General features: G+C 42.2%; 1 protein-coding gene across 4 annotated transcripts in view; it reads left to right on the forward strand.

Annotated features, from left to right (window-relative positions):
• The first annotated feature begins 750 nt into the window (after window positions 1-750).
• Window positions 751-21996, forward strand: part of LOC149457274 (rho family-interacting cell polarization regulator 1-like) — a 423950-nt gene continuing 402704 nt past the window's right edge. For all 4 annotated transcript variants that reach the window (XM_089683950.1, XM_089683951.1, XM_089683953.1 and 1 more), the window contains exon 1: window positions 751-943. Coding sequence is in view for 2 of the 4 variants with exons in the window: in XM_089683953.1 (XP_089540079.1) it covers window positions 824-943 (120 nt within the window). In the remaining 2 variants the exon portion in view is untranslated. The remainder of the gene's footprint in view (window positions 944-21996) is intronic.

A 21996-nucleotide genomic window follows, 5' to 3' on the forward strand; every position in this document is an offset into this window, starting at 1 on the left:
AAGTAGGATCAGGAGCAGGGCCAAGGTCAGTATCATATGGACAGAAGCAGTACAAAATCAGCAAGCAGAGTTAGATCACAAGCCAAGGCTGATAACAGGAAACCTGGATTGGATAGTCAGAAGCAGGCCAGGTTGAAGCAGAGGAGGAGCATAACATATATCTGGTCATGGATCACTGAAGCTGATAACCACACAGCATCTCTCCTAAATTCTGTAATGTGATGTGATAAATAGACCACTGGGCACCAAACTGCTAGCACCTAATATGCATATTCCTTCATATTAATATGTTTACGCATTAGGGAACAAATGCTGATGAACGCATAGCCCTGATTTTGTGCACTAGTGCATGAGATATGCTATACACATGTGCATATCTTCAGGCACGGTAATGTACACGATCTTCGGGCACGGCCATGAATGCAATTTTTCTGACACAACCAGTCCTCAGCCCAGCTATTGGGACAGATCATTTTGAACTGGCAGAGAAATGCTTGGATTCAGCCATTAGACCTTTTCCTCTACATCTAAAATAGGAACACATAACAAAAATAGTTTTTCTCAAATTTGACTACAAAAGTGGAAATAAGATAGATAATGCAATAATAACTGAGAATATAGTGCATCCCATTAATTGGTAAAATGTTCCCTGTACAGTATCTCTTGCACTTCTGGAAATGCTGGCACATAGAAAGCAAATAAAATATAGTGGATGTTCTGTAACAATACATATATTTGTTTTTCAGTGCTGTTTGTTCAGAATTTGAATTCAGATGACCAAAATGTGGTTTTGAAAGTCCTAAAAAGAGTACCAGAAAGTAACATGCAGAAGGAGGGGTTTAGAACTTTGAGCCTTTTGCTTATTAATGGAAACAGTAGAGTCGTCTCAGCCATATGTTCATTCCTTAGGACTTTCTCTGAGAAGCAGCAATGCAGAGAAAAGGTAAGAAAGCAGTTTATTTTTAATCTTGATGTCTAAACCACTTTGTTTAATGAGCTTGCAATCTACTTATAAACAAGGGACCATAAACTTTAGAAGACAGTTGGACATTTGGGAAAAATGTCTTCAAATCATTGAGAGAGTGAGTTCCATGACATATAGTCCATTAGTTGCAAAATTCTTGGGAAACTTCCACATGTTTCAGGCGTTTAAACATATTGATCATGTCCTCTTTTAATCACTTCTCAGAAAGAATACATTCAGTTCAGCTAATCTTTCTGCATAGCTGAGCTCCTCCATGCCTCATCAGTTTGGTTGCCCTTCTCTACACTTTCTCCTGTTCCCCAATATCCTTTTTGTGAACTGGTGCCCAAAACTGAACTGCATATTCTAGATGAGGTATTACTAATGATTTTTACAGGGGAACAATGGTATCTGTCTCTCTGGAGGCTATACCTCTTTTAATACAAGAAATAATTTTGTTTGCTTCGGAACTTCAGCTTGGAATTGCATGCTATTATTATGCCTATGATCTACCAGAACACCCAGATCCTGTTCCACCATTGATTCCCCCAGCTGTACTACTCCTAGTATCCATACATAACTTAACATGTATCAACATTAAATTTCATTTGCCACATAGTTGTCCAACACAGAATCTTGAGGTATACCACTAATAAACTTAATTCCAGAGCTAAGCCATCAGGGGCTTTAAAGGTACTTGTCAACACTCTACACAAATAGAATTTCAAAACTTCAAAAAAGTTTATTGAGCTACAGAACTAAAATGTTTCATAAAACAACCACATATTAATTTTTTTTAAACTGGTTTTATTGAAAGTATGCATGTTAACATGGACAAGAGTACATACACAAGCCAGAATGTCAATGATAAAAAAAGAAAAACAGCCAAAGTAGTTGAGGCTAATATCAATAACACAGAGAATATCACAAGGCAAGTATCTTAGAATACTATAAAAAAAAGAAAAAACGGGAACCCGATGCAGTACAATATCTCAAATACATTCTCTAATCTTCAGATCACATACAGCAGACATGTAAGAGTCCCTCATCACCTCCTTAAAGGTATCCAATTGGAGGCCTGTGGAGCCCCCTGGTTCTATCTCCAGTCAATAAACTCTCATGTCGTCAGGGCATTTGTAAAGGACCATGTGGTTCTCAAGCCAGAAAGGACTCATCCGCATGGCACATAGACCTGGTGTGCGGGCTAGTCGGAGTTGAAGCTCCAACAAGGCATGATCAGACAGCGCCCTAGGGAAATAATGGACTTTCAAAACCTGACATAAAAAGGCTGAAGTGGTAAAGACCATATGTAAATGTGAAAAAGTGCCGTGAGAGCGAGTGACAGGAATAAACTTTTTGGTCTGGGTATTTCCACCTCCAGATATCAACAAACCTGTGGCCATCCACCCAGTCTTTCAAAAAAGTAGAATGAGTGTTAGCACCTCCCAGTCTATCAAGTGAGGGATTCAAAACCGCATTGAAGTCTCCTGCAATAATAATAGTTACTTAGCCATCTAAAGCAATTTAGAAGTTCACGCTGAGAACTTCTGAGGATCAAAAGGTGGGAAAGATATACATTAAACAAAAGTATAATAGATATCTTTATAGCTGATACTAAGATTAGGTAACAGCTGTGTGGCTCCATGCAAATTTCTTCTATCCGAACCGTTAAGGCCTTCGTAAGTAGGATAGAAACCCTTCTGGAATAAGAGGAGAATGTGGCATGAAAGGCATTTGCTACATGTGGTTGTTTTAAGGCTAGTACTCCAGAGCCCATTAAGTGGGTCTCTTGTAGAAAAATAATTCAAGCCACAGTTTTCTTCAGGTGGGAGAGAACAAGCGAGCGTTTAATTTTGGAGTTTAGACCCTGAATATTCCAAGACACCACAGTTAGTTGCATAACACTTTGATACGAAGAAAAACCAGACTGGATGAATGGCCACATAGCCACCTAGCTAAGATCATAACTGAGTTACAGTCACCCGGGTGACAGAGATGGTACCTGTAGGGTATACAAAAACCACATATCCACATGATCTAATTTGTACAGCGGTATATTGATTTTATTAATCCTAGCATGTTTCAAGGGGCTTCTTCAGAGGAAAAAGACCGCTGATGATCCAAAGATATATAAAAGTCATACAAGAATATATATATAAAATGGACAATACATAAATAATTTAAAATAACATTACTTAATATTGTTATATCTTCAGCTAGAGCCAAATCATGCTTACCCCACTATTTATCATCAATTTATAGGAGGCAAAGTTAAACAAGCCTCAAAATGGTATCAACCAGGGTCATTAAGTGGCTGCAGGAGGTACAAATGGACCAGACTGTAATAAACAGATATAACTGTGTTGGATGAAATACAAACAAAAAAAGTTAAGTTATAGCATTTTCACTATTAGTTCTGATACTCACAATGTGTATTCTAAAAAGAATCACAAGAGGCCACCAAGTTACCAGCATTAAACAAAGAAACAAAAAAAAATAAAAAACATAAAATAATATGCCAAGTAAGAACTGTACATTCAAACGCTGCATATTTGCAATTCTGGACTATTTATTTATATCCATAAATTTATTTAAATTGAGCAGAGTCAACAGGCACTAAAATACTATCAAAGTGTACCATTTAAGAAAATGACATAATCCAGTGTAAAATATGTCAAGTAATACCAGACCTGCTCAAAATTATAATTAGTAAGTACAATGTTTCAAATCTACAAACGTCCAGTGCAGCAGAGAAATTATGTAGCTGATAAATCTAGAGTCTCACCAAACAGACTGGATATACCAAGTGACAGGGCTAACCTCGTGGCTCCGGCATAATGGCTGCTGGAGATGTCGGCCTTTTATACCCCCACTCTGACGGTTTCTGACTCACTGACAGGGCATGGACGCAAAAGGCTGACACTGCACAAAGGCCAGGGAAAACTGAGCCATCTCAGAAGGCACCGATCTCCACAGGGTCCCAGTGCCCAAGCATAAATCAAGCACTGAGACTTTGGATGGAGCAGCGCTACCTAAGGCCGGAGGATCATCAGAACCTTAACAGCTAGACACCATGGGCCTAACAAGAGATGCCAGGTGCCACCATAAGGTGGAGGATCAAATTGCCACAATGACAAAGTCAATAGGAACCTGATAAGACATCCTATCATGTCCAACAGTGAAAGAATGGAACATAGGGGCAGGGCACGTGCACCCCCGAAGCAGTAGCAGCCCAACCAAGGTGGCACCACCCAGAGGACAGTATGTTGACAGTATATTGCCTCCAGACGAGCACCCTGTGCACCTGTAGGGTCACAACAGATCCCCAGTATAGATATCGCCATCCGAGGTACAAAAACTACCCAAGCAAACATATAAATCAATACGATTTACCCTGTATAGCAGTGAGAGAATGACAAAAAAATATAGAATGAGCCATCAGAAATGGACAAATGCTGTAGATTTACAAATGTGCACAAACACATGATATGAACACAGATTATACAAACAATTTTAAATAAATAAACTATATCCCTGTACTTAAATCTGTACCATATAAGAGTCAAGGTCAAATTTTGTGGCTAACTCTGGGGGAAGTTTTTCGGTTATATATGTGGGAAAGAAATTATTTTATTCCAGAAAGGGTTTAAATTTATTGTCTCATTAAAGTGGTTGTAAAGGCTTAAGTTTTTTATACCTTCATGCATTCTATGCACAAAGGTAAAAAACCTTCCTTGTGCAGCATTCTCACCAGCCTCACCAATACTCACCTGTGACGGGAGTCACTTTGGGTGGGGGGCCCATGGAACACAGCCCCCTTTAGAGAGGTGGGGAGACCCCTGTCTCAGCTCCCCATATCCCTCTTATGTGTAAGTCACCATGTGCCTGTTAGGGGTACAGGGTGGAATGTCCTGCTATTGTGTAGACAAACATAGGTGGGGGTTGTTCATTGTTCACTGCCATGTGCCTGCATCCCATTGTTCTATTGTGTGTCTTGCTTGGGAGCAAACTATTATGGGATGTGTTTGTGTATTGGCTTGGTGGGGTGTGTTTCTGGCAGCCCTTCCCCCTGATGGGACTGCCTGCTGATGTGTTTCCTGTTACTGAGTGTGTATTTCCCCACCCTGTGTATATATCTTGTATCTATGTTAAAATAAATCAGTCTGTCTATCTCCTGGATTCCTTCAAGTCTGGTGCTGTCTCGTCTTGTTTGGTCAGCGGTGGTGTCCGTGGATCTGTGTTCGGACAGTGAAGCGGGAGGCTAACAACAATACCCTAGTGCAGTCGGGGTCCGGTTCCTTTACATCACCTAAGCCCCCCTCTCAATCCAGCGATGTTCAATGGAGTCTCAGCTATCCCAGGACTCCCTGTCCTCATCGGCTGAGACAGCGGTGGGAGCTAATGGCTCCCACTGCTGTCAATCACAGCCAGTGAGCCAATGAGAAGAGAGGGGGAGGGACCGAGCCGCAGCTCTGTGTGTGAATGGACATAAGGAGCAGCGACTGGGGAGTGCGCATGCTCGGGTGCCCCATAACGAGCTGCTTGCTGTGGGGGCATCCGACAGGAGGGAGGGGCCAGTAGCACCTGCAGGGGACCTGAGAATAGAAGGATCCAGGCTGCTTTGTGCAAAACCACTGTACACAGCAGGTAAGTATAGACTTGGTTTTTATTTATTTATTTATTTTTTTTAATTTAAGCCTTTAGAATCACTTTAAGGCCAGGATGTTGAATGGCATTGAGATTATATGTATATCCAGTGGGTTTTAGGCTGTAACAAATTCTGATCCATACTGCCTCCCCGTTCATGCAGGGGACTTTGCTCCAGTGCCGAGAACTTGATCATATTCATATCAAAATTATGGTGTAGCCCAATATGGCGGCTAATTGGAGTTTCCATTTTGCGTTTCCTCATTAGGGACACATGATCTGTTATACATTATTGGGGGCCCAATTTATTACTGTTAAGAGGATTGTAGAAAAAGAATAGCTAGCTGGAATTGAACACGACCTATTCATTGGTACATAACATGGTCTTGTGGTGCAATAGGGGGCTTTTGGTTTGTTAGTTTGGACATACTTGCATATGTGCGCTCTAACAAGGAAGATTTGGGCAGATTATATTGCTAGCAAAAATAAGTGTTAGGGGTGCTAGTACATTTATTAATTTTAGATACTTATATAGCGCTGTCAATTTACGCAGCGCTTTACATATATATGTGGAAAATTCACATCAGTCCCTAACCCTCAAGGGGCATACTAAGGTCCCTAACTTACTTTCATACATATACTAACTTTGACAGGATCCAAATAACCTACCAACATGTCTTTAGTGTGGGAGGAAACCGGAATACCCAGAGGAAACACAGGCACAGGGAGAAGATGCAAACTTTAGGCAGGAGGTGCCATGGTTGGGATTCAAACCAACGACCCTAGTACTGCCAGGTGGAAGTGCTAACCATTTAGCCACTGTGCTACATTCAACTAGAACATGAAATAATCCCCCCAAAAAATACACATTCCACATTTATTTGGACAACAACAACAAGTAGGTACATTCAATATCTTGGTGAAAAAAAAAAAAAAAAAAAGCAGGATTGATGTTGCTAAAATAGAACGGTCCTGCTCATTAGAGCTTACAATCTAAAAGACTATACTTCTAATGAACTGTGCTTTCACAGGTTACAGCAGGCAACGGTTAATATGAATCACTTAGGCTTATCCACAAAACAAGCTGCAGATCAAAATATCAATATAAAAATACATACGTGCCAAAATAAAAACACCTCCCCAAATCCCCCAAACATACATTTCTCATCATGTTTGTCTGAAAACTGCATTTCATTATAAATAAAGCAAACTTGGAAGAGCAGAGCAATTGACATGTGTTAGGATTACAATGCAAAGATAATAAACACACAATCATTGTACAATAACACACAAACACACCTTAGAAGGAAGAACAAGCAAAACATTTACAGCCCACATCAAAACACAGCGTGAGTGTGGCCTGGGGCAATTCACCACAATATCTCTTCCTCCCCCAAACCACCACAGACAAGGACTTGCAGAAAATAATGTGGCCTGTACAAGGCAAACAATCACCCACTACTGCATCTCCTTATATAAAAGGTAGGCCACACCCACCACCGCCATTCATTTGGTCAGAGAAAGTGTTTGCACCTGATTAATTATCTTCCCACCTGCGTTAACCCTTGGTATACCGGCCCCACAAATCAGAGTCAGAAAGAAAGCCACAGTGAAGTGTACCTGTGCAGCATACAACAGAACATTGAACAGGGATGTAAAAGGGAACCCTATTGGCAATATTTCTTGGCCCTATGGGCACAATTCACTCCAGATTATCGCATGAGTTAAGGCAGTCACATGACCACATCTTGCATGCAATACTGAAAATGTCAATTCACTTTTGCTAGTATGTGGCATTTCCCATAAATCGGAAGAACATTCAGGAAATCAAACATAAAAAGGCCTTACACCCCGGTCACATCAAAGCGGATTTAGAAATTGTGCGATGTACAGTGAAGATGCTGATTTCCTTGCGATTTGCAAGATATCTGACACAGATATCTATGCAAATTGTCACAAAAGTAGTACATGTACTACTTTAGAAATCAGTGTCAAAAACGCACCCATGTGATTGCTCTAATAGCAGACAATAGGGTGCGACTTTGCATACGATTTGCAAGTCGCATGCCAAGTCGCATCCAGGGTGCACGATTTCAGGTGCAATTTGTGAATTGAAATTATACCTGATATCGGATCTAATCAATGTGGATGTTAGTGTCTTAACATAAGCGATTTGCTGCAGCACAATTTCAAAAGTAGTTCTTGTCTAACTTTTTCAGCATTTTGTAGCGATTTCACATATAGACTACAATAGAAGCCGCAATGCAAAACACAATTGAAAACACAATAACTCGTTGGTAAATCTACAGAAAGTATGGTGAAATTGCCAACAAAAAGCACAATTTTAAATCGCATCCAGTGTGAACCAAGCAGGCAATGCAACAAAGGAAATAAATCTTTGAAGGCATGCGGTATCTGCATGCTCTGATAATGGTCTGTTATGGATTTGGGGGGGGGGACTTCATGCCATTATTTTATTATTTTTTTTAATCCTTTTCTCTCTCTCGCTCACTCTTCTCATGGTTTGACAAACTTTCCCAAAAGGAGGTGGAGTGCAAACCAGCATTATCCAATCAATCATTAGTCCAGGCCCTTATCTCATCCCATAGTTTGACATTCACATAAGGTGCAACTTTAAAAAGGTGTTTGAACAGACAAGGCCTCATGCTAATTCACATTCTAGGGATCATTTAGACAGAAAGCAAAGATGCTGCCACCAGCAAATATATGTTAGGGTAGTCACATGGAGATCATGCAAATTCATTGCCGTGGTTGGGATTCAAACCAAATACCCTAGCGTTGTGAGGCAGCAGTGCTAACCACTAATCCACGGAGCTGTTGAACACTAATCCCATCTGTATTTCTGTGGTGGGAATCAACCCTAAGTCCCTGGGCAAGGTCAGTGTAACTAGCCAGATATCTCAAATGTGACACAAATGTTGTGCTATGTTGCCAATTCAGATGTATGTTGGTTCTATGTATCCCAATACAAAGGATTACAAAACTAATACAGGCGTACCTCAGTTTACCAACGCCTCGGTTAACGTAATTTTCAGTTTACGAATGAAAATCCATTGAAAATAATGCCTCGGTTTACACAAATGTTAATCATTTTTTTTCGCATAACAAACTGTATGTCAGCGCTGATTTTCAAATGCAAATGCCAGCCTTTTTTTAGGGGAGGGGCTCTGACGTCACGACGTTGCATCGGAGAGGCTCGGCGATTCCAGCAGAGGCAGACAGAAAGGCAGAGTGCATTACAAGCCTTGCATACCTGTACCAGATAAGTGCCATAAACTGCTGTATCACCGCATCTGGTAGCAATAAACTACTCTTACATAAAAGGATAAGGCACCATGGTCTTTCTTTTCTCCATTTGATTTATATATCCAACACTGAGGAAAGGTGGATATGAGGAGGAGGTGTCCCCAGTACGGGAAATAGGAGATTTTCACACATTTTCCAAATGTCTATCCATGAGTGGCTGCTTGTATGGAGTAAGAGGAGATCATAGGAGGATCTGAGTAAGCCTTCATCTCCATCTGGAATACTATATATAGGAGCATCATCCCACCAGTCCTGGAAGGACTAAAAGTTTATTTGCCTAAATTTATTTGGGCAAATATTAAGGTGAGCGCATATTGAGACTACACGGCACCTGGAAAGAGGGATTAAAGAGTTCACCTGCACATTGCATATTGCACAAATTCATAAAAAAAGACTTTTTAATTTATTTATGCACTTTATGAATTATATCTGCACATTTATTATTATATTGGTATTATTGAATGAGCACACATGGCATATTTTAGCACAATAATGGTTTGATGTATATATATTTATTTATATGTCACATTAATTATTTATTATTAATTAATATTTATTAGTTTATTTATTTATATGAGGGGCTTATTCTGCTAATGGGATAATTGGGGAGGAGGAGAGAGGAGGGAGGAGGAGAGAGGAGGGAGGAGGAGGAGGAGGAATTATTCCAGTCCACTATTATATTTGACATTAAAAAGTATTGCGGTTGCAACAATGTATCTATTTGTATCCGAAAAAACCCATCTGTATCGGAAATGGATACAAATAGATACAATGTTGCAACCACAATACTTTTTAATGTCAAATATATTAGCGGGGCTCTCTACAGGGACAGAAGTAATTAAATGCCAGCCGTAGACGGGAAGAAAATCGGCCGATTTTTTTTACTGTTGGTGGTAACGTTGGCCTATTGAACTACCGATTTTTTGTTTTTTTGTGAAAAAAAACGGCCGGTTTTCTCCCCGTCTATGGCCTGCATAATTTTGGATAAAAATCGGCCGATTTTGCAGAGCGGCCATTTTTCGGGGTAATGATCGGCAAATCGGTGGATCTTTTTACCGATAAAAAACCTGCTCATGAGCCATGAACTGCAAGAAAAAAAAGAAAATGAAAAAGAAAAAGAAGAAAAAGGAAAATGCAGGCCATAGATGGGGCGAAAACTGGCTGTTTTTAAAAAAATAAATAAATAAGTTGTTCAATCGGCCGACCTCACCACCAACGGTAAAAAAAAAAAAAAGAAACGGCCGATTTTCGCCCCGTCCACGGCAGGCAATTATAATGGCGAAGTAATTACTTCTGTCCCTGCAGAGAGCTGTGCTATTACATTTGACATTAAAAAGTATAGAGGTTGCAACATTGTATCTATTTGTATCCGAATAAAAACATCTATATCCAACAATATAACAATATATCTCTATATTTTTTAATGTCAAATATAATAGCGGAGCTCTCTGCAGGCACAGAAGTATTGTTTCAGCTGTCAGCGGGGTTCACCACTGACAGCTGAATTTTAAATAATTTCCGTCAAATCAATAAATAATAAAAAAAAAAAAAAACAGTGTGGGGTCCCCCCTCCCATCCATACCAAGCCCTTCAAGTCTGGCAAGGATATTAAGGGGTAACTCCACGCCGAAATTAAAAAAAAAAACAAAAAAACACAGCGTGGGGTTCCCCCTAAAATCCATACCAGTACCGCATACTCATTCATGTGGGGGGGGGCGGGATCTGGGGGCCCCGTTGTTAAAGGGGGCTTCCAAATTCTGATAATCCCCCTGCCCGCAGACCCCCACAACCGCCGGCTAGGGTTGTGGGGAAGAGGCCCTTGTCCCTATGAACATGGGGACAAGGTGCTTTGGGGGAGGGAGCCCCCCTGCCCCAAAGCACCTCCCCATGTTGAGGGCATGTGGCTGGTATGGTTCAGGAGGGGGGGCACTTGCTCGTCCCCCCCTTTCCTGACCTACCGGGCTGCATGCTCGGATAAAGGTCTGGTATGGATTTTGGGGGGACTCCACGCTGTTTTTTTTTTTCAATTTCAGCGTGGAGTTACCCTTTAATATCCATACCAGACCTGAAGGGCTTGTTATGGTTGAGAGGGGGGACCCCACGCTTTTTTTTATTTTTATTGCAGACCTTTATAATTATTTCTGTAATGATTTTACTTATTTCGAAGGTCTAGATAATATTTATTTTAACAGCTGAATGTAAAAATAAAAGATAAGAAACAAAAATAGAATCAATACAACTAAGGAAATCAAATTAGAATACATAAAGATATGCCTATTGCTGTTTGTTAAACACAGTAGACGCGACCGAGTGCCATCTGTCAGAGGACTCCACACAGAGATTTACTATTGAACAGCGGCTAAAAAGCAAGCGCCCACAGAGGACGTCTAAAATGTATTCTGCACATGCGCATTTATATCAGACAAATACACTGCACAAGCCTCTAGTTCTTCACTGTGTCGACTTGCTTAAAAAAAAAACTTAACACATTTTAAATTTTTTGGGAAATGGCAGATATTGTTTAAATTGAAGTCCTGATATTTGGCAAAGCAAATTTCAATGTGAACATGTTTCTGCAGTGATTTTTCATGGTGTTAAACGTGCCTCTTAGCATGTCTGCTTTTTGAGTCTGATTCCTGGTCTGTGTCTTGTTAGTAAATTTGATTTGGCGTCTACTTGTTGACGCTTCTCTTTAGTAAATCTCTTAGTGGGGTAAAAGTAGATGGTCGCTAGTAAAAAGTAGATGTTAGTCCCCGGGAAAAGCGCCTAGGCATAATAGTAAATCAGGGCCCATCTGTCTTTCATGAATCCGTGCTGTCTGTTGCTTAAAATATTTTTTCTAGCAAAAACGAATCTTTGTAGTATTTTTTAAATTCTCCAGTAATTTCCCAACTATAGTTAAACTAACAGATATGCAATTATGTGGTAAAGACTTTGATCCTTTTTTAATATAGTCCCCACATTGGCCTTATGCCAATCCTGTGGTACTATGCCAGTTATTAAAGAGTCCCTACAAATTAGAAACAATGGCTTTAAAATGACAGAGCTCAATTCTTTTAGGACACATCGGTGTATCCCATCTGGTCCATGTGCTTTATTCACTGTTATTCTGTCTAAATATTTCTGGACCATTTTAACTTTGAGCCATAGTGGTTCATCAATATCATCCCCATTATGAACTTGATCTCCCCATGCTCCTTTGTATACGCAGATCTGAAGAATGTTTTTTAATAAATGTGACTTCTTTGTCCCAAGTCAAACACTCTAGCTTATTTTGTAAAGGGTCTAAATGCTCAGACCTGACATTTTTACTATTAATATATTTGAAAACATTTTTTTTTGGTGGGGGGGGGGGGGGTTTGTCCTGTTCTCTTTTGCAATCTGTGGTTCATTTTGAATTTTTGCAGCCTTGAATTCCTTGTTACATTTCTGTTATATTCTTGGTAATGTTTAAATGATGATAGTGTTCTTTCACTTTTATATTTTTAAAAGCACTTTTATTACTAATTTATAGCTTTTTTAACTTTGACAGTGAGTCACATAGGATTTATTTTTTAGCCTTTTAAAACGTAATGCCCATGAGAATATATTTTGCAGCATGTTTGCATACAGTGGTTTTGAAGAATTCCCATTTCTGTTCTGTGTTTATTGATGCCAATATTCCCTCCCAGTCTAGAACAGCCCTCAGCCTTGAAAAATGTGTTCTATTCAAGTTAAGTGTTTCTATCTTTCCAGGATGTGCTTGTTTTTTACAAATAACATTAAATGAAATTGTGTTATGATCACTGCTACCCAAATGTTCTTTTATATGAATGTTAGTAATAAGCTCTGCAAAATGTGACAATGAATTAAAGTGTTTGTTCACCAATGCCAGAAGTCTACCAAGCAAGATAGGTATGTTGGAAACTTCGGTGAATGAAGGTAACTATGATTTAATTGATTTGAAATAAGAAAGGAGAGAGGAGCACATGCCCCATAGTGTAGCATGCATAAAAGACTTTAATGGACAAAATAAAATCAGTGGTTGCACTCACAAACAACTGTGGGGTATAGGTGACTTGGAGGATAAGTCCAAAGTCAGTGTAGGAGTCATCCCACATCCCCACCTTAGCCACTGGCTGGGGAAAGAATGGGCTGAAGTTGAAATGTCACTGTCAGCAGAGATGGATGGAGCAACTGCAAGATCTGGAGAGATGAACCAAAAACCTGCTGTCACCACAATGTATACTGATATACAAGGACGTGTTTCTGCTTCTTTATAAACCTGTAAGAAACTGGGTTACCCACTGAATATAAAGGCTAACTCATGGGGCTTATCTAGAGAACCTTGTGCAGTTCTCCCAGGATGGAAGAGAGATAGACACAAAACATTGAGAGGAAGTGCAGAGCTGTCAGGAGCCGCTGACCCCGGGAAAGGATTGTAGAACCACAATGCAACAATAATATGCAAACTTCATCCAAAATGGGAATTAACAAAATATATTTACTTGTATAAAATTGTTATTTGTGTCATGTATTAAAACAGAGTTTCTCAAACTTTTTTCTTTCAAGGCACCCTTTAAAATTATGGACAGTCTTGAGGCACCCCATTTTAAAATATAAAAACAATGCTAATAGTTTTATACAATGCAGCAACATACACATGTAGGGCACATAACATTAGAAGTGATTTATTCTTTCAAAGAAAATACACTTTTCACATTGGTACTGACTAGTATTCCATTATTTCTCTTCTCCCTCAGTTTTTTCCATCACTGAACTAATGTGACCCCAGTACTGGTGGAGCGGGGCAAGGGAGGGTCAAACAGGGATGGTGTGCAGGCAGATGACATCCTCCTTATCAACTGATGTTGTCAGTGATTGTTAGGACACCGGTGGCTAGATGGTCACAGTGGTGCACGATGAAGTTCTGTGGCTTTGTATAACTAAAATTCAGGCTTGTTCCACCCACTGGCTTGTATACAAGTTTTGGGCAATTTTTAGACATTTTGCTAAGGCACCCCTGAACAAACATAAAGGCACCACAGGGTGCCTGGGCACCCTGGTTGAAAGGCTGTATTAAAATAGTGACAAAATAAATTAATTAATAACATACAAAAACAAACATGACATTCCAAAAAGTATTTTTTTTATGTGTAGACTTCACGTCAAAAAAATTAACTTTTTGTGTGAACCTACAGTTGTGCTCAAAAGTTTGCATACCCTGGCAGAAATTGTGGCATTCAAAGAAAAACCCACATGTAACCTCAAAAGAAATACAGGCTGCTCTGGAAAAAGACAGTGTGGTTGTTTTGAAGGAGCACAATATGATGACACTTGAACAAAAATTAGCTGCATGGTCAAGGTGCCAGAAGGAAGCCTCTACTGCATCAATGACACAAAAAGGCCTGGTTAGGCATGTGAAGGTGTTGTCAGGCATATTGTAGCCGGGCTTTTTTGTGACATTGGTGCAGTAAAAGCTTCTTTCTGGCACCTCGACCAAACAGCTAATTTTTATTCAAGTATCACCGTATTGTACTCCTTAACAACTTGCACTCCTGAGGATTTACCCCCCTTCCTGACCAGGCCTCTTTTTGTTACTCGGCGCTGCACTAATTCAACTGATAATTGCGTGGTCATGCAATGCTGTACCCAAACAAAATTTCTGTTCTTTTTTTCACACAAATAGAGCTTTCTTTTGGTGGTATTTGATCACCTGTGCACTTTTTATTTTTCACGCTATAAACAAAAAACAACCAAAAGTTTTGAAGAAAAACTATATTTTTTACTTTCAGCTATAAAAAATATATAGTAAACTCAAAGTTAGTTATAAATTTAGGCCAAAATGTATTCTGCTACATGTTTTTGGTAAAATAAAATCCCAATAAGTGTATATTGATTGCTTTGTGTGAAAGTTACAGCATCTACAAACTATGGTATAGATACTGCAATTTACACCATTTTGTTTTCTATACAGCGCTGCGCTAGTTTAACGGACAATTGCGTGGTCATGCAATACGGTACATACATGAAATTTATGTCCTTTTTTCACGCAAATAGAGCTTTATTTTGGTGGTATTTGATCACCTGTGCACTTTTCATTTTTGGTGCTATAAACAAAAACATTTTTGAAGAAAAAAACATTTTCGAAAAAAAACAATATTTTCTCATTTTGGTCATAAAAAATATCCCAAAAAACAAAAATTTAGTCATAAATTTAGGCCAAAATGTATTCTGCTACATGTTTTTGGTAAAAATCCCAGTAAGTGTATATTTATTGCTTTGTGTGAAAGTTATAGCGTGTACAAACTATGGTATAGACAATAGAATTTACACAGCTTTTACTTTCTGACTGCCCATCACATTTCTTGAGGTGCTAGAATACCAGGATAGTACAAACACCCTCAAATGACCCCTTTTTGGAAAGTAGACACCCTAAGCTATCTGCTGAAAGGCATATTGAGTCCATGGAAGATTTTTTTTTTTTCCACAAGTTTCTGGAAAATGACAAAAACATTTTTTATTTTTTTTTTTGTACACAAAGTTGTCATTTAAATGATTTATTTCTCACACAAGCCATTGGTTATATGTGGAATTACACCCCAAAGTACATTCTGCTACTTCTACCGAGTATGGGGATACCACATGTGTGAGACTTTTGGAAGCCTAGCCACACACAGGAGCCTAAATCCAATGACCACTTTGAAAGCCTGAAGGTGCGTAACTTCCTCATTTCACTTCCTCAATACCTATCACAGTTTCGAAGGTCCAGACATGCCAGAATAGCACCTAGCCCCCCCCCCCTCAAATGACCCCTTTCTTGAAAGTAGACACCCCAAGGAATTTAAAAAGAGGCATTTTGCAGATTTCATTTTTTCTCACAAGGTCTTGAAAAAAAAAAAAATAGAAAAAATATGTTTTTTTTTAAATTCATTTTCCAAAAACTTGTGGCAACAATTGAGATCTGCAAAATACTTACCATGCATCTTATCAAATTCCTTGGGGTGTCTACTTTCCAAAAAGGGGTCATTTGAGGGGAGTTAGGTGCTATCCTGGCATTTCAGGGCCTCCGAAACTGTGATAGGTAGTCAGGAAGTGTAATGAGGAAATAAAGCCCTTTAAAAGCCTGAAGGTGCTTATTGGATTTTGGGGTCCTGTACTTGGCTAGACTGCCAAAACGTCTCTCATATGTGGTACCCTCATACTAGGGAGAAGTAGCAGAATGTATTTTGGGGAGTAATTCCACATATACCCATGGCATGTGTGAGCAATAAATCATTTAAGTGACAATTTTGTGTAAAAAAAAAACAACAAATTTTTATTTTCCAAAAACTTGTGGTAAAAAAATATTTTCTTCTATTGATTCAACATGCCTCTCAGCAAATAGCTTGGGGTGTCTACTTTCCAAAAAGGGGTCGTTTTGGGGGGTGGGGGCGTTTTATGCCCAGCATTAGAAGTAGAGATGAGCGAATCGAAGTAGGCGAAGTGGAATTCGTTTCGAATATTAGGAAAATTTCGATTCGCGTCGAATCCGAAAATAAGCAGACTTCGGATCGAAATTTTTCCTAAAATGGCGGCGACATGTGCGGCGACGTAGCGGGGATGTCTGCGCTGACCCATAATGCATTCATTCATGACATGTGATCGCATTAGCCAATCAGCAGCCAGCCAGCCAGCACAGTGTAATGGTCGAGCTATAAATGGCGGCCATTTTAGAATTCTCCATTTGCCTCCAGTCATTCAACAGAGGCAGACCTGGCTGTATTCAGGGAGAGAGTTAGGGACAGAGAAACGTTACTTAGGGACACAGAAACGTTAGTTAGGGCCACAGAATCGTTACTTAGGGCCACAGAAACGTTACTTAGGGCCACAGAATCGTTAGTTAAGGCCACAGAAACGTTACTCAGGGACAGACAGAATTGTTACTGAGGGATACAGAATTGTTACTGAGGGCCACAGAATCGTTACTTAGGGCCACAGAAACGTTACTTAGGGCCACAGAATTGTTACTTAGGGACAGACACAGAATTGTTACTGAGGGACACAGAATTGTTACTGAGGGACACAGATTTGTTACTGAGGGCCACAGAATCGTTACTTAGGGCCACAGAAACGTTACTTAGGGCCACAGAATTGTTACTTAGGGACAGACACAGAATTGTTATTGAGGGACACAGAATTGTTACTGAGGGCCACAGAACCGTTACTTAGGGCCACAGAAACGTTACTTAGGGCCACAGAATTGTTACTTAGGGCCACAGAATTGTTACTGAGGGACACAGATTTGTTACTGAGGGCCACAGAAACGTTACTTAGGGCCACAGAAACGTTACTTAGCGCCACAGAATCGTTAGTTAGGGCCACAGAAACGTTACTTAGGGACACAGAATTGTTACTCAGGGACAGACACAGAATTATTACTGAGGGATACAGAATTGTTACTGAGGGCCACAGAATCGTTACTTAGGGCCACAGAAACGTTACTTAGGGCCACAGAAACGTTACTTAGGGCCACAGACACAGAATTGTTATTGAGGGACACAGAATTGTTACTGAGGGCCACAGAACCGTTACTTAGGGCCACAGAAACGTTACTTAGGGCCACAGAATTGTTACTTAGGGACAGACACAGAATTGTTACTGAGGGACACAGATTTGTTACTGAGGGCCACAGAAACGTTACTTAGGGCCACAGAAACGTTACTTAGGGCCACAGAAACGTTACTTAGGGACACAGAATTGTTACTCAGGGACAGACACAGAATTGTTACTGAGGGAAACAGAATTGTTACTGAGGGCCACAGAAACGTTACTTAGGGCCACAGAAACGTTACTTAGGGCCACAGAAACGTTACTTAGGGCTACAGAAACGTTACTTAGGGCCACAGAATCGTTACTTAGGGCCACAGAAACGTTACTTAGGGCCACAGAAACGTTACTTAGGGACATAGAATTGTTACTCAGGGACAGACACAGAATTGTTACTGAGGGACACAGATTTGTTACTGAGGGCCACAGAACCGTTACTTAGGGCCACAGAAACGTTACTTAGGGACACAGAATTGTTACTCAGGGACAGACACAGAATTGTTACTCAGGGACAGACACAGAATTGTTACTGAGGGACACAGAATTGTTACTGAGGGACACAGAATTGTTACTGAGGGACACAGAATTGTTACTGAGGGACAGACACAGAATTGTTACTCAGGGAAAGACACAGAATTGTTACTGAGGGACACAGAATTGTTACTGAGGGCCACAGAACTGTTACTTAGGGCCACAGAAACGTTACTCAGGGACACAGAATTGTTACTCAGGGACAGACACAGAATTGTTACTCAGGGACAGACACAGAATTGTTACTGAGGGACACAGAATTGTTACTGAGGGACACAGAATTGTTACTCAGGGACAGACACAGAATTGTTACCAAGGGACAGACACAGAATTGTTACTGAGGGACACAGAATTGTTACTGAGGGCCACAGAACTGTTACTTAGGGCCACAGAAACGTTACTGAGGGACACAGAATTGTTACTCAGGGACAGACACAGAATTGTTACTCAGGGACAGACACAGAATTGTTACTGAGGGACACAGAATTGTTACTGAGGGACACAGAATTGTTACTGAGGGACACAGAATTGTTACTCAGGGACACAGAATTGATACTCGGACAGACACAGAATTGTTACTGAGGGACACAGAATTGTTACTGAGGGCCACAGAACTGTTACTTAGGGCCACAGAAACGTTACTCAGGGACACAGAATTGTTACTCAGGGACAGACACAGAATTGTTACTCAGGGACAGACACAGAATTGTTACTGAGGGACACAGAATTGTTACTGAGGGACACAGAATTGTTACTCAGGGACAGACACAGAATTGTTACTCAGGGACAGACACAGAATTGTTACTGAGGGACACAGAATTGTTACTGAGGGCCACAGAACTGTTACTTAGGGCCACAGAAACGTTACTCAGGGACACAGAATTGTTACTCAGGGACAGACACAGAATTGTTACTCAGGGACAGACACAGAATTGTTACTGAGGGACACAGAATTGTTACTGAGGGACACAGAATTGTTACTGAGGGACACAGAATTGTTACTCAGGGACACAGAATTGTTACTCAGGGACACAGAATTGTTACTCAGGGACAGACACAGAATTGTTACTGAGGGACACAGAATTGTTACTGAGGGCCACAGAACTGTTACTTAGGGCCACAGAAACGTTACTCAGGGACACAGAATTGTTACTCAGGGACAGACACAGAATTGTTACTCAGGGACAGACACAGAATTGTTACTGAGGGACACAAAATTGTTACTGAGGGACACAGAATTGTTACTGAGGGACACAGAACTGTTACTTAGGGCCACAGAAACGTTACTCAGGGACACAGAATTGTTACTCAGGGACACAGAATCGTTTAATTAAAGAGTATGTCAGACAACATGCAGAGGAGTGGCAGAGGAGGCAATGTTTTAGGAGCGAGCAGACGTGGCAGCAGAGGAAGGGGTCGAGGCAGCACTATTCGCAGCCAGAGGCCAGTGCTCCCGGTGTCATCCAGCGGTCGTGTCTCCACCGACAACCCTGCCGTCATCGATTGGTTGGCTCGGTCGTCTTCCTCTTCCCAGGTCACCTCTGACACCTACAGCCAACGGTCGGTGGGTACGTCAGACACAACCGTTAGTTGGCATGGCCCGGGAGCAAGCCCACTGAAATCACGTGTCCTCTACCTGCCCCTGTCCTTTGGTGTTCCCTCACCAAGCGAAGTATCGCATGCTGTGGGCCCAGCCCCACTGTACAGTGAGGAAGAGCTAACAGAGGGCGGTCAGGAACGGGGGGAGACATCCGCCTCTTCAGCAGCCAGGCGAAGAAGTAGTGGCGAGGAGAGTGGCTCGGTAGCCGGTCTAGAGACAGGTCTGTCTCCTGACCCACACGCAGCCGAGGGGGCTAGTAGTGAGGCGGAGACCCTAATTGATGATGATGAGGCTGATCGCACTTGGCAGCCTCGTCATCATCAGGATATTGCTTCCGCATCATCAGGAGAAGAGGGTGGCAGCTTGGCAGCGAGCAAAACAGTCGGGGGGTTGCCCAGGAGGCAGCAGGGTCGCAGCAGTGTCAGTGGAGGCAAACGGCCACGGAGTACAGCACCAGCTCCACTGCAGCCTACCACCACGGCCAGTAGTGGTGCCGGTGTGCACGGAGGAAGCAGCAGTCAGCCAGTGAGGAGTATCGGGGGCAAAGTTTCCTACTCGGCGGTGTGGCAATTTTTTGTCAAGCCGCCCGAGGAAGTAAACGTAGCCGTATGTCGACTATGTGGCCAGAAAGTCAAGCGTGGCCAGGTGGCCCATGTTGGGACTACAGCGTTGCGTCAGCATATGCAGCGTCGCCATTTGGTGGCCTGGGAAAACCGTGATAAAGATACGGCGGTTCTGCCTGCCCCAGCCCCCGCTCCATCACCCGCTCCGTTACTTGCTCCGTCACCCGACGTCAATCGCCCTCTATCAGCCAGTCAAGGCTCCAACACCTCTGCTGAGGGGAGTTGTCGCTCGTTGGCATCTTCCGCTCGTTCAGATGCTCCTTCTCCTGCTACTCCTCTTCACGGATTCCGTCAGCAGTCTTTCTTGGAATCCGTTTCCAAGAGACAACAGTTTGTGAGCACGCACCCGACGGTGCAAAAGCTGAACGTCCTCCTGTCCAAGTTGCTGGTGCTGCAGTCCCTCCCTTTCCAAGTGGTGGACTCAGCACCTTTCCGAGAAATGATGGCTTGTGCCGCGCCGCGGTGGAGAGTGCCAAGCCGTCATTTCTTCGCCAAAAAGGCAGTGCCAGCCCTGCATTCACATGTAGAAGAGATGGTGGGCCAGTCTTTGAGCATGTCGGTCTCTGCCAAAGTGCACGGCAGCGCCGACGTGTGGAGCTGTAACTACGGTCAGGGACAGTACATGTCATTTACGGCCCACTGGGTGAACGTGGTGCCGTCACAGCCGCACCAGCAACTTGGACAGGTCACGCCGCTTTTGCCTCCACGTTTGCACGTCCTTGGTCCACAAAAGATGTCCGCCTCTACCACCTCTTCTTCCGCCGTGTCCTCAGCCGCCACCCCCGTGCCAAGTCCCATTACCAGACCGGCATATTACATGTGCAGGGCGCAACGGTGTCACGCTGTGCTGCACCTGGTATGCCTTGGCGAACGTAGTCACACAGGGGAGGAACTACTGAGTGTAATGAACAGAGAAATCGACAGATGGCTGTCTCCACGCAAACTGAAAATCGGAACCATGTTGACCGACAACGGAAAGAACATGGTGTCTGCTCTGCGTCAAGGAAGGTTGTGCCATGCGCCATGCATGGCTCACGTGTTCAATCTGGTTGTCAAGCGGTTCCTAAAATCCACCATCCCACTGCAAGACATCCTTAAAATGTCACGTAAACTTTGCATGCATTTCAGCCATTCTACACCGCAAAGCACACCCTCCTTGAGCTGCAGTGGCAGAACGGAATTGCACAGCATCGCCTGATCTGCGACGTTGCAACAAGGTGGAATTCAACCCTACACATGTTAGACCGCCTTTACGAACAGCGAAAGGCCATCACAGATTTCCTGATGTTACAAGCGGATAAAGGTACTCCCCTGTGTAACTTCGATGTCAGCCATTGGCAGCTCATGCGTGACACCTGCCGCTTGCTCAGGCCCTTTGAGGAGGCCACGCTATTCGTGAGTCGGCAGGACTATGGGATGAACGACGTCATTCCTCTGTTGCACGTCCTGGAACAAATGCTGTTAACAATGGCTGGTCAGGGTGCGGTAGACGTGGCGCACAGATCTCAACGCCACATGACCCCTGTGGGGGCAGGACAGGAAGAAGAGGAGGAGGTAGAGGAGGACATTTGTGCTCAGGAATTATTGAGTGAAATGGGTGGTTTTTCCACTCAGCGAACAGGAGTGGAGGAGCAGGAGCATCTGGTAGAGGAGGAGGAGGAGGAGACAGAGGACCCAGACGCACCGTGGCAGTATGCTGTGGAGATGGAGGCAGGGAGTCCCTCGCATTCCTTGGC

Source organism: Staurois parvus, unplaced genomic scaffold, assembly GCF_062004578.1.
Source record: "Staurois parvus isolate SC_StPar_1 unplaced genomic scaffold, SC_StPar_1.0 ptg000329l, whole genome shotgun sequence".
NCBI lineage: Eukaryota > Metazoa > Chordata > Amphibia > Anura > Ranidae > Staurois > Staurois parvus.